The following is an 11,010-nucleotide window of genomic DNA, read 5'->3' on the forward strand; positions in this document are numbered from 1 at the left end:
CTCTCTCTCTCTCTCTCTCTCTCTCTCTCTCTCTCTCTCTCTCTCTCTCTCTCTCTCTCTCTCTCTCTCTGTAGATAATAACAAACTCACCTCAATTGAACCATTGAGTCAGTAACACCTTCATTTCTCCGTGACGTGACAAGTAACGACGAGCGTTGCTTTCATCCACGTGTTTACTTCCTTTCGCTCGTTCTGTTGAGAGAGAGGGAGAGGCAGGGGGAGCGAGACCATGCAGGCAGGGATCTCAACTCGTACGGCTGGGAATTTCTGAGCGCCGGCCTTAGTGTGTCACTGGCCAGCTCAAGTGGAAGGTGTGTCGCTCTCTCGCCTCCCCTTATCGTGACTCGCTGGACGGTCACAGTGTGTTGAGGGCGGCAGGACCATGGCGGAGACGACGATGGTGCCGCTGCAGGAGGAGGAGGCGGCCTTCGGGCAGATCGGCGAGTCCAAGCTTGGAATACCCGACGTGGTTGTTATTGTAGTGTATTTCGTCTTCGTCCTGGCAGTGGGCTTATTTGTGAGTACCTACCCCTGTGTGTGTGTGTGTGTGTGTGTGTGTGTGTGTGTGGATATAAGTATACAAATATGGATATTATACCGACGGTCGTTATAACAGTAGCAGATCTATTCATCGCAAAAGTGGTAGTAGCAGCAGCAGTAGTAGTATTGATAGATTTCCTGCTGCTGCTGCTGTTGTTCTTGTTGTCGTCGTCGTCGTCTTCGTCGTCGTCGTTGTTGTTGTTGTTGTTGTTGTTGTTGTTATACTTGCTTTAATAACAACAGCAGCAGCAGCATTCTTGTACCGTACCAGTGAAACACCCGCTGGTCGTGGCGCAGTGCTGGAGTGACTCAAGTACTCAAAAGCCCGCCAGAGAGTGTCCAGCGGTATCTTTCCTTCTCTTCTCCCGGCAACCTGTATAACGTCACTCCAAGGTCACATTGCAGCGCACACACACACACACACACACACACACACACATACACACACACACACACACACACACACACACACACACACACACACACACACATACACACACGCACACACATGCACACGCACACACGCACTTTCCTTCACTCCACCGCGTCCCTTAAAGGCAGGATACGCCAGTTTGCACCACAACACCCTGCCGGAAATTACCCAGAGCAGGACAAAGAACGGTGACACAAACGGCCTGAGCGAAGGTCCACCTCACCTTGGCCAGAAACATCCTGAACCACCACAAGGAGCAAAAGTAAAAGTAACAAAGTACCTTCTTACTGACGAGAGACACCAACACAGACCTTTGCCCCCGTCAGGCTGGTACCGTTCCTTGCATCTGCCCTCGTAATACTGAATCAACAAGTATCTACTCCCGCTGCTCCTGTAACTGCACCACAGGGTCATGAGGGACGGCTATGCGTGTTCTGCCTCCCGTCATGACCCTCGCTGTGTGTCCAGGCTCCACTTGCAACAGGACGCAGCCAAGACGAGATTGGTGAAGTGGATGTGGTCTTCGGTGCTCGTCCTTGAGTGTTTGTTGGTGGGGGTTTGTGTTGATGGTGAGCCGCGGTGCCTTGTGGCGTTTAGCATTGTGGTTGGGGAAAGTTGTCGCCTCTACACGCTCCTATATGCCATCGTGTGTTTCAGATGTGTGTTTTTGTTATTATTATTATTAGTAGTAGTAGTAGTAGTATCGTTATATAGATAAACTGACGTCCGCCATGTTTGTCTTTCCCTCGGGAGTTAAATGAAAGAAGATTATATTTCATTCATGTGTCTCTTTATTCATAGATTTATTTCATAATCATTGATCACTTTTTTTGCATTTGTTTTTTTTTTTGGGGGGGGGGGCGTGGGGGGATTTTCTCTTTTCATGGATATTGTTCAGACAGGCTTGTGTGGCAAACGTGTCACCGGGACAGACTGTACTTACAGCGACAAGAAAAAATCGCTGGAGAGAGAGAGAGAGAGAGAGAGAGAGAGAGAGAGAGAGAGAGAGAGAGAGAGAGAGAGAGAGAGAGAGTGTGTGTGTGTGTGTGTGTGTGTGTGTGTGTGTGGGTGGGTGGATGGGTGGCTGGGATGGGTATAGCGAAGGCGAGGGTGAGCGAGGGTGTACTCAAATCACCCAGGGCGCGGCGCGGGTAGGTTTGGCAAGGCAGAAAACAATTAAATCCCCAAGAGGGCCACGCCTAGACGCTCAGTATTATAAAAGATAGTGAGGTTCCCTTGAGGCTGGGCTGGAGCACTGCAGCGACAACACGGTGGGCGCCCAGACGGGAGACGCAAGTTTTCACCACCACCACAAACAGCGCGATTAGGAATAGTGTGGGCATGATAATCAGGATAGATTTCAAGATAGCTGCTGGTGACACTCAAGGACCGCGTCTCAATCCAGCTCTCCAGCCAGAACGCGACAGATCAGTGGGTTCCGCTCCGTCATGGTAACTCTGCACGGTGACTCGAGTGAACACACCATAAAGGAACACACTAACTTGAACGCTCAAAATCAGACGCTTCAGATCACAGGAGTGTCTCAGCTGAATACGGACCCGCCTTTTTTTTTTTTTTATGTAGGAGTGACACTGGCCAAGGGCAACAAAAATCCAATAAAAAAATATGCCCACTGAAATGCCAGTCCCATAAAAGGGTCAAAGCAGTGGTCAAAAACTGATGAATAAGTATCTTGAAACCTCCCTCTTGAAGGAATTCAAGTCATAGGAAGGTGGAAATACAGAAGCAGGCAGGGAGTTCCAGAGTTTACCAGAGAAAGGGATGAATGATTGAGAATACTGGTTAACTCTTGCGTTAGAGAGGTGGACAGAATAGGGATGAGAGAAAGAAGAAAGTCTTGTGCAGCGAGGCCGCGGAAGGAGGGGAGGCAAGCAGTTAGCAAGATCAGAAGAGCAGTTAGCATGAAAATAGCGGTAGAAGACAGTTAGATATGCAACATTGCGGCGGTGAGAGAGAGGCTGAAGACAGTCAGTTAGAGGAGAGGAGTTGATGAGACGAAAAGCTTTTGATTCCACCTTGTCTAGAAGAGCAGTATGAGTGGAACCCCCCAGACATGTGAGGGGTTCCTTATCCGTCCATACATGGACGGATAAGGCCCTTGTACAGAGTTAGCAGCTGGGGGGTGAGAAAAACTGGCGGAGACGTCTCAGAACACTTAACTTCATAGAAGCTGTTTTAGCTAGAGATGAGATGTGAAGTTTCCAGTTCAAATTATAAGTAAAGGACAGACCGAGGATGTTCAGTGTAGAAGAGGGGGACAGTTGAGTGTCATTGAAGAAGAGGGGATAGTTGTCTGGAAGGTTGTGTCGAGTTGATAGATGGAGGAATTGAGTTTTTGAGGCATTGAACAATACCAAGTTTGCTCAGCCCCAATCAGAAATTTTAGAAAGATCATAAGTCAAGCGTTCTGTGGCTTCCCTGCGTGATATGTTTACCTCCTGAAGGGTTGGACGTCTATGAAAAGACGTGGAAAAGTGCAGGGTGGTATCATCAGCGTAGGAGTGGATAGGACAAGAAGTTTGGTTTAGATCATTAATGAATAATAAGAAGAGAGTGGGTGACAGGACAGAATCTCTCTCTCTCTCTCTCTCTCTCTCTCTCTCTCTCTCTCTCTCTCTCTCTCTCTCTCTCTCTCTCTCTCTCTCTCTCTCTCTCTCTCTCTCTCTCTGAGGGACGCGGTGCAGCCCCTCGTGCTACGTCAAGGTGGTATGTGCTGTGGAGGACATGTGGGTTATCAGTGTGACCGGAACAGGAGCGGCGTCAGGTGCACTGCGGCGTTGCGTGACTGCTTTTCGAGGGACAGGGGAGGAGGGGGAGGCTCCAGCAGTGTTACGCCATTCGCCGCACATTTCCTGTCCTCTCTCTCCTTCCCGCCACCTTGCTGCCGCCAAGTCGTCCAGGACATGATTTTTTTCTTTCCTTTCAAGACGAGAAGTGAGCCGCTCCATGTGGTCACGAGATGTGTTCCCGGAGTCGCGCTCCCTAACGAAGGCACCGCTGTGGTTCAGGGTACAGACAGCACTACGTTTTACAGACTTTCTTCAGATCTGCGACTCATGACTAGATTGGAGGACACACACACACATACACACACACACGTATTGGTAACAGTATGGTATCTACTGTCAAATATGTGTGTGTGTGTGTGTGTGTGTGTGTGTGTGTGTGTGTGTAAGGAACAGGAGGGGACAGCAATTATGACTCGGCACCAATACAGGAAACAATAGCCTCGGTCCATAACAAGATGTGTACAGCAAGATAGAAGAGGAGGAGGAGGAGGAGGAGGCGAAACGCAGCCTGCTACGTTTCGCGGTAAGGATGTGTTTCTTCCCTTGTCACCATCACACACACACACACACACACACACACACACACACACACACACACACACACACACACACACACACACACACACACACACACACACACACACACACACACACACACACACACACACACACACACACACACAGACACACACACACAAATTAAATACGCCGCTTCTCGTCCGATCAGTGAGGTTAAACAACGCCGGATCCGATTATAAATTGGATGGGTGACCGTCTGTGAACCCTGGATGAAGTTAACACTCAACACACACACACACACACACACACACACATTCTAAGGAAGTTTATGTGCGATATTGTGTCATTGTTCTCTCATCTCACTTGTTTTGATGAGGTTGCGATATTGAGGTGCACGCGCAGGTGTTTGTAAGGTGGACAAGGCTGAGTGGAGGGAGGAGGGTAAAGGGCGAGGCGTGAGACGGAACACAGACTGGGGAGTGAAGTGTTATGATTGTCATTCCTCTGTGCGGAAGGTCATGTTGTTGTGTGTTGAGTGCAGCGTAGTTTGTGATGGACGGGTGTTGTATGAAAGGCTTGTATGGTGTTGTTGTTGTTGTTGTTGGTATTGTTATTGGTGGTGGTGGTGGTTATTATTGTGGGTCGTGGTGGGGGTGGTGGTGGTTGTGGTGGTGGTGGTAGTGGTGGTGCTGGGTGTTGTTATTCCCTTCGTTTTTTATCTTTATCATTACCATTATCATCAGCATCATCATCATCATCATCATCATCATCATCTTGTTCTTGTTCTACTTGTTGTTATTGTTGTTGTAATTATTATTGTCCTTGTTCTTTTTCTTATTTTTCTTCTTCTTTTTCTTCTCCTTCTCTTCTTCTTCTCTTTACCATCATAATTTCTTCCTCGTTTTTTTTCTCCTCCTCCTCCTCCTCTTCCTCATCATCATCATCATCCTCGTCATCCTCCCATTGTCCCGCCACCATACCTTGAATAATAATAAGGAAGATTACGCTGTCTGTAGAAAGCGTATACATGGGTTTGAGGGAAGAAAGCCACGTCCTGGGAGGAAATCAATATTGCGTGCCCATTCTTTGATTTTTCCTTTTTTTCCCCTTTTCTTTCTTTTTTTTTCTTTTTTCTTTTCTTTTTTTTTCACTTCCGATAATTTTTCATAGATTCGGACCTTTCTTCTTTTTTTTTCTTTTTTTCTTTCACTTTTTTTCCGATAACTTTTCATTGATTCAGAATTTTCTTTATTTTTCTTTGTTCTTCCGGTGATGGATAATAGAAACGAAACTTTTCGGAAACCCTTTAACTGTTCTGTGTGGATTAACGACCATTACTTGTTGCGACGGCGTTAGTTTCACCACCAAATTCACATCCAGACTCGTATCTCTACTTTACTCTCTCATCAGAAATATGGTACTTATTATTTATTTCATTTATTTTTTTTTATTTAAAGATGGTGTTTGGCCTTGAGCAACATAAAAGCATAAAAAAAGACGCTCTGAAGGTGCCAGTTCCCAAAGCGTATAGCCTGAAAAGTATTATCCAAAATTTGAGAAGTGTCTTGAAAGATTACTAACCCAGACAATAAAATTTAGGTTTACGGATGTATTTAATGGCGCACCTCTCCTAGACGACTTCGCCAATATGATAGAAGGAGCCGTGTGTTTTCATCATCACGTCTTTCGTCTCACTATGCATGAATTCACTGACCAGTGTCCTTGTTGATGGTATTCCCGGCACGTACTGAACTCAACACTTGTGGCTGTGGTATTAGTGGACCGTCACGGGACTTGTGTTATTGAAAGCACTTGGGTTTCAGAAGAATAAAGTTTACATCGATTAAGATCTGACTTGGCATAAGAGAGAGAGAGAGAGAGAGAGAGAGAGAGAGAGAGAGAGAGAGAGAGAGAGAGAGAGAGAGAGAAACTTTTGCATATAGGAAATAAGACGGCGCACAAGAGGACCCTGAGTGGCACTGGTGGTCATCCTGCGTGGGGGAGGCGGCGGCGGCAGCGGCGGCGGTGGTGGTGGTGGTGGTGATGGTGGTGATGGCCCGGAGTGTGAGGCAATAGGCTGGTGTTTGGCACGGCGCCAGGTGTGTCCTCTTGACAACGTGTCTGTTCTGTGTTTCATAACTCACCCTTAGGATCCAGGAATCAGGAGTACTTCTTCTTCTTCTTCTTCTTCTTCTTCTTCTTCTTCTTCTTCTTCTTCTTCTTTTCGTGTGAGTTATCAACCATTTCACGTCCAATGGTGTTCATTCTTCCAAAACTTTGACACGCAGGGAATACGCGAGACAAATAGATAAATAAATAGATAGATTGACAGATTGACAGATAGAGAGGTAGATAGACTGACAGATTGACAGATAGATAGATAGATAGATAGATAGATTGGCAGATTGACAGATAGGAGGGAAGGAAACACTAATTAGAAGAATCACGAGAGACGAAAGATAGGGAGACTTTAAGAAAATCAATACAGGGTACAGCAGCTCAGATGTGTGACAAAGGCTGTACCGTCTGTCAACCTCCCCCAGTTTTGTTACCACGAGCACGACATTATGTTTATCTGTGTATCTGTCTGTCTTTCTCTTTATCTATTTATCTGTCTATCTATTTCCTTATGTATTTACTCATCTATTTAACTTTTTTTTTCTTTTCTGTACACCCTTCCATGTCAGGCAAAAGACTGTTCTCTGCCCATGAAACAGTAAGTAGTTAACAAGTATTCCATGGTGAAGCAGGTTACCGCAGCCTCGGAAATGCCACGAGAGAACTCAGAAATAAGGTTACGATTAGAGAAGGCAAAGGTGTGTGTGTGTGTGTGTGTGTGTGTGTGTGTGTGTGTGTGTGTGTGTGTGTGTGTGTGTGTGTGTGTGTGTGTGTCGAAAAAAAAGGTGTTTGACCACATTGTAGGAGTCAAGGTACGTTTTTTTTTTTATTTCTGAGATTTATATCCTTCCCCTTGTATTTACTTATCTATTTATTCATTTAATGCATTTCTACGAAGCAGCGCGTTGAGGGGCGTCAGACTCCTGCGGGGGATACCCAAAGAGGAAATGCTTGCAGGAAGCACGTCACAGGCTGGGAGAGATGTAGGGAAGGAGGAGGAGGAATGAAGTGTGTCAGTGATTCACGGGTAAGGACGCGCGTTCCCACGTTTATATGCAAGGCTGGTGTTCCGAGGCGTGTATAGAGTACGCATGTGAAGATGAAAATATTTTGAGGTGTTTTGAATTGAATATACCAGGTGGAGAATCTCTAAAGGAAAGTGTCCCAAGCTTTACATCATGGTTTGTCTTGTTGCGAGGATGAAAATATAATGTTTTGAGGTGTCTCCTATTTTATGTACAGGGTGGAGAGTCTATAAGTGAAAGTATCCCAGACTATACACCATGTTTTGAACCTAACCTAACCTAACCTAACCCATTAGAACAGATACCACACGCCGTTGGAAAAAGAGAACTTGCGCTACATCAACTCCACGTATTATGATTATTGTGCTCCTGTTTGTCTTGTGCTCCTGTTGGTGTCAGAAGTCAGCGTCCACGTGCAATCTTTTTTCCTCCCTTTAGTAAAATATAACTCTCAGTACAGTATCATATCGTGCTGGAATTATAGTGCTTCTAGTTTGTCTTTCGTTCTTGTTGGCCTCAAAACTTGTGTTCACGTGCAGTCACCTCCCATAGACAGAATAATTGCAACTAGATTATTATTTTTTTTCCCTGCTACACCTGACTACTACACCCACACCTACACCTCCTCCCATCACAGCCCCGCTACAGCAAAGACCTTCGCCTAATTTTCACTGCACCTCGCTCCTCACCTCGCCTCCTCCCTTTCGTCACTTTCACTCTCCGCCAATCAAAGCATCCACACCCTTGCCTGCTCACCACGGAAGGGAGGGAAGCTTGAATCTCTCTCTCTGCCTTGGTGACAGTTTGATTCAAGCTTAACGAAAAAAGATAACTGTTTGTGTGGTATTGGGTTTGTTTTGGTTTGTTTGTTGGTTTCTGTGTTTGTGTGTGTTTTTTTTTTTTTTTTACTCGTTTGCCATTATTGTTGTTGTTTGTTGTTGTTGTTGTTGTTGTTGTTGTTGTTGTTGTTCATCGTTGTTGTTGGTGGTGGAAGTGTTGTTGTTGTTGTTGTTGTTGGTGGTGGTGGTGGTGGTGGTGGTGGTAAAGATATTGTAGTAGTAGTAGTAGTAGTAGTAGAAGGGAAGGAGAGAGAGAGAGAGAGAGAGAGAGAGAGAGAGAGAGAGAGAGAGAGAGAGAGAGAGAGACATCAGATCACTACTTTAGTACCCGTTGAAATTTGCTTAGCTCTCATCTTTTGTTCCCAACCACCCACCCACACACACACACACACACACACACACACACACACACACACACACACACACACACACACACACACACACACACACACGAATCTCTACATAAACCAAGGAGGGACTGAGAGAAAACTAGTCACGTCAGCTTTTTTTTTTTTTATTCCTTTCCTGCCTCAAACTTTATTTTTTTATCTTCTTTTTTTTTCTCCTTCTTTTGGGTAGGTGGCATCTCAACACTCCCAAAATTCCTTCATGATCGCTACGCAAGGTTGAACATTGTGAGAGAGAGAGAGCGAGCGAGAGAGAGAGAGAGAGAGAGAGAGAGAGAGAGAGAGAGAGAGAGAGAGAGAGAGAGAGAGAGAGAGAGAGAGAGAGAGAGAGAGAGAGAGAGAGAGAGAGAGAAAGCTACTGCAGTCCATTCACCACTTAGTATCACCAACACATATACGACCTGTGTGATGTAACAGTCATTCCAATGCAACCACCACCACCACCACCACTACCAGGAGCTTTATAGTCTGCTGCCTTCCTCATCATAGCTACACTTTCTTCTTTAGTATGTGAGAGAGCGTCTGGTCAGCGGGGAATTCCAGGGGAAGGAAAATATGAATCTGCTGAGGGTGCTAGTCGCGAAAGAGAAGAGGAAGGTGATGATTATGATGATGATGATGATGATGATGATGATGATGATGATGAAGGTGATGATTATGATGATGTAGCAGAACAACAACAACAACAACAACAACAACTGGGAAGAAATTACAATATTTATTCTTTTCATCGCAAACTTTCTTGTCGATGCTTATAAAGACTTCACGCATTGCTTCTGCTGCTGCTGGTTGTTTCGTGTCGCAGTGAAAGGGTTAATCATGATGTTATGCGCCAAAAAATATGTATGTGCTTGTTTATTTTATTTATCCATTAATGTGCTGGGCTGACGAGGGAGGACTTGAGGGAAGACCTGATGGGAAGACCTAGTGTTGATTACTGTGTTGTGCTGACGAGGGAGGACCTGATGGAAAGGCCTAGTGTTGATTACTGTGTTGTGCTGACGAGGGAGGACCTGAGGGAAGACCTGATGGGAAGACCTACTGTTGATTACTGTGTTGTGCTGACGAGGGAGGACCTAAGGGAAGACCTGATGGGAAGACCTAGTGTTGCTGACTCTTGTTGCATCATATGGGGTGTATTGGTGACCCGTGACGCAAGGTGGGATTTCCTTAAACACTTTTCCGTATGTCACTTCATTCCGTGCCTTTTTTAGCAGCATTACGTGAGACTTTTTTTTAGGAAGTGTAGGTGTCTATTTCTTATTATATTTTCTTCTTGTTCTTGTTCTTGTTCTTGTTCTTCTTGTTCTTGTTCTTGTTCTTGTTCTTCTTGTTCTTGTTCTCGTTTTTCTTGTTTTCTTCATCTCTCCGACGTTTGAATACTGACATAATGAGAATCCACATCATGTCAACAGTACTTAGTGTGTCTTTTTTTTATATATAAATAGATTTTTGTTGCCCTTGGCCAGTACCTCTCTTAAGTAAAAAAGTAAATAAATAAAAATAAATAAAATGAAATAAATACCCACAAGTCTTCATCTCTTCGGCCTTTGAAGGATGGTAATGATTCAGATTATTCTAACATAAGAATCTATATAAGGATGTTCACTGTGCATTCATACGCCTTCATCTGGTGCCTTTGAAAAACTGACGTAAAGAAAGCCCAGATTATTTCAACACACAAATCTATATCAAGACGTTCAATTGTATCCATAAGTCCATATCTCTTTACCCTTTGAGAGCTGACGCAGTGAGAGCCACAATAATTTCAACACACGAATCTGTCTGGATAGGGACATTCAAGTGTAATCCTTTGTGTACCTCTGTCGTGCCCCGAGTGATGAAAACAACCTTCACTTGGCGGAGGAGGGAAGTTCGTCATTCTTATTAATACGAAGCCCACGCGCTGCTATTGAGTCACCGCCAGAGAGAGAGAGAGAGAGAGAGAAGGTAGGCGTGTTCACGTTTCACCACCACCAACACTCCTCGGGGAAGTCCAGCGGAAGACATGATGCACCCTTCCATTCCCTTCCCTTCCCTGGTCAACACTGCTCCTCCTCCTCCTCCTCCTCCTCCTCCTCCTTTTACCTGTTTAGCAATAGTTCTCAGCCTTTTTTCCTTCTTTTTCATTTAATATTTTTTTCCCTTGAGCATTTTTTTCAGTTCCTAATGCGCGCGCGTGTGTGTGTGTGTGTGTGTATGTGGGGGGGGTTGGGGGTTGGTTTATGCAGAAGTATAGTTGTCAGAGAGGTATCACACACACACACACACACACACACACACACACACACACACACACACACACAAACGGATCCACAT

General features: G+C 45.2%; 1 protein-coding gene across 2 annotated transcripts in view; it reads left to right on the forward strand.

Annotated features, from left to right (window-relative positions):
• The first annotated feature begins 271 nt into the window (after positions 1–271).
• Positions 272–11,010, forward strand: part of LOC135105175 (sodium/mannose cotransporter SLC5A10-like) — a 23,208-nt gene continuing 12,469 nt past the window's right edge. The window contains exon 1 of one of the 2 annotated variants that reach the window (XM_064013250.1): positions 272–517. In XM_064013250.1, coding sequence (XP_063869320.1) covers positions 383–517 — 135 coding nt within the window. In that variant the 5' untranslated portion in view covers positions 272–382. Of the gene's footprint in view, positions 518–1,370; positions 1,500–11,010 lie in introns of those variants that run through there. The other variant, XM_064013251.1, reaches the window with a different exon arrangement.

The sequence above is a fragment of the Scylla paramamosain genome, chromosome 11 (genome assembly GCF_035594125.1).
Source record: "Scylla paramamosain isolate STU-SP2022 chromosome 11, ASM3559412v1, whole genome shotgun sequence".
In the NCBI taxonomy this organism is placed as follows: Eukaryota; Metazoa; Arthropoda; class Malacostraca; order Decapoda; family Portunidae; genus Scylla; species Scylla paramamosain.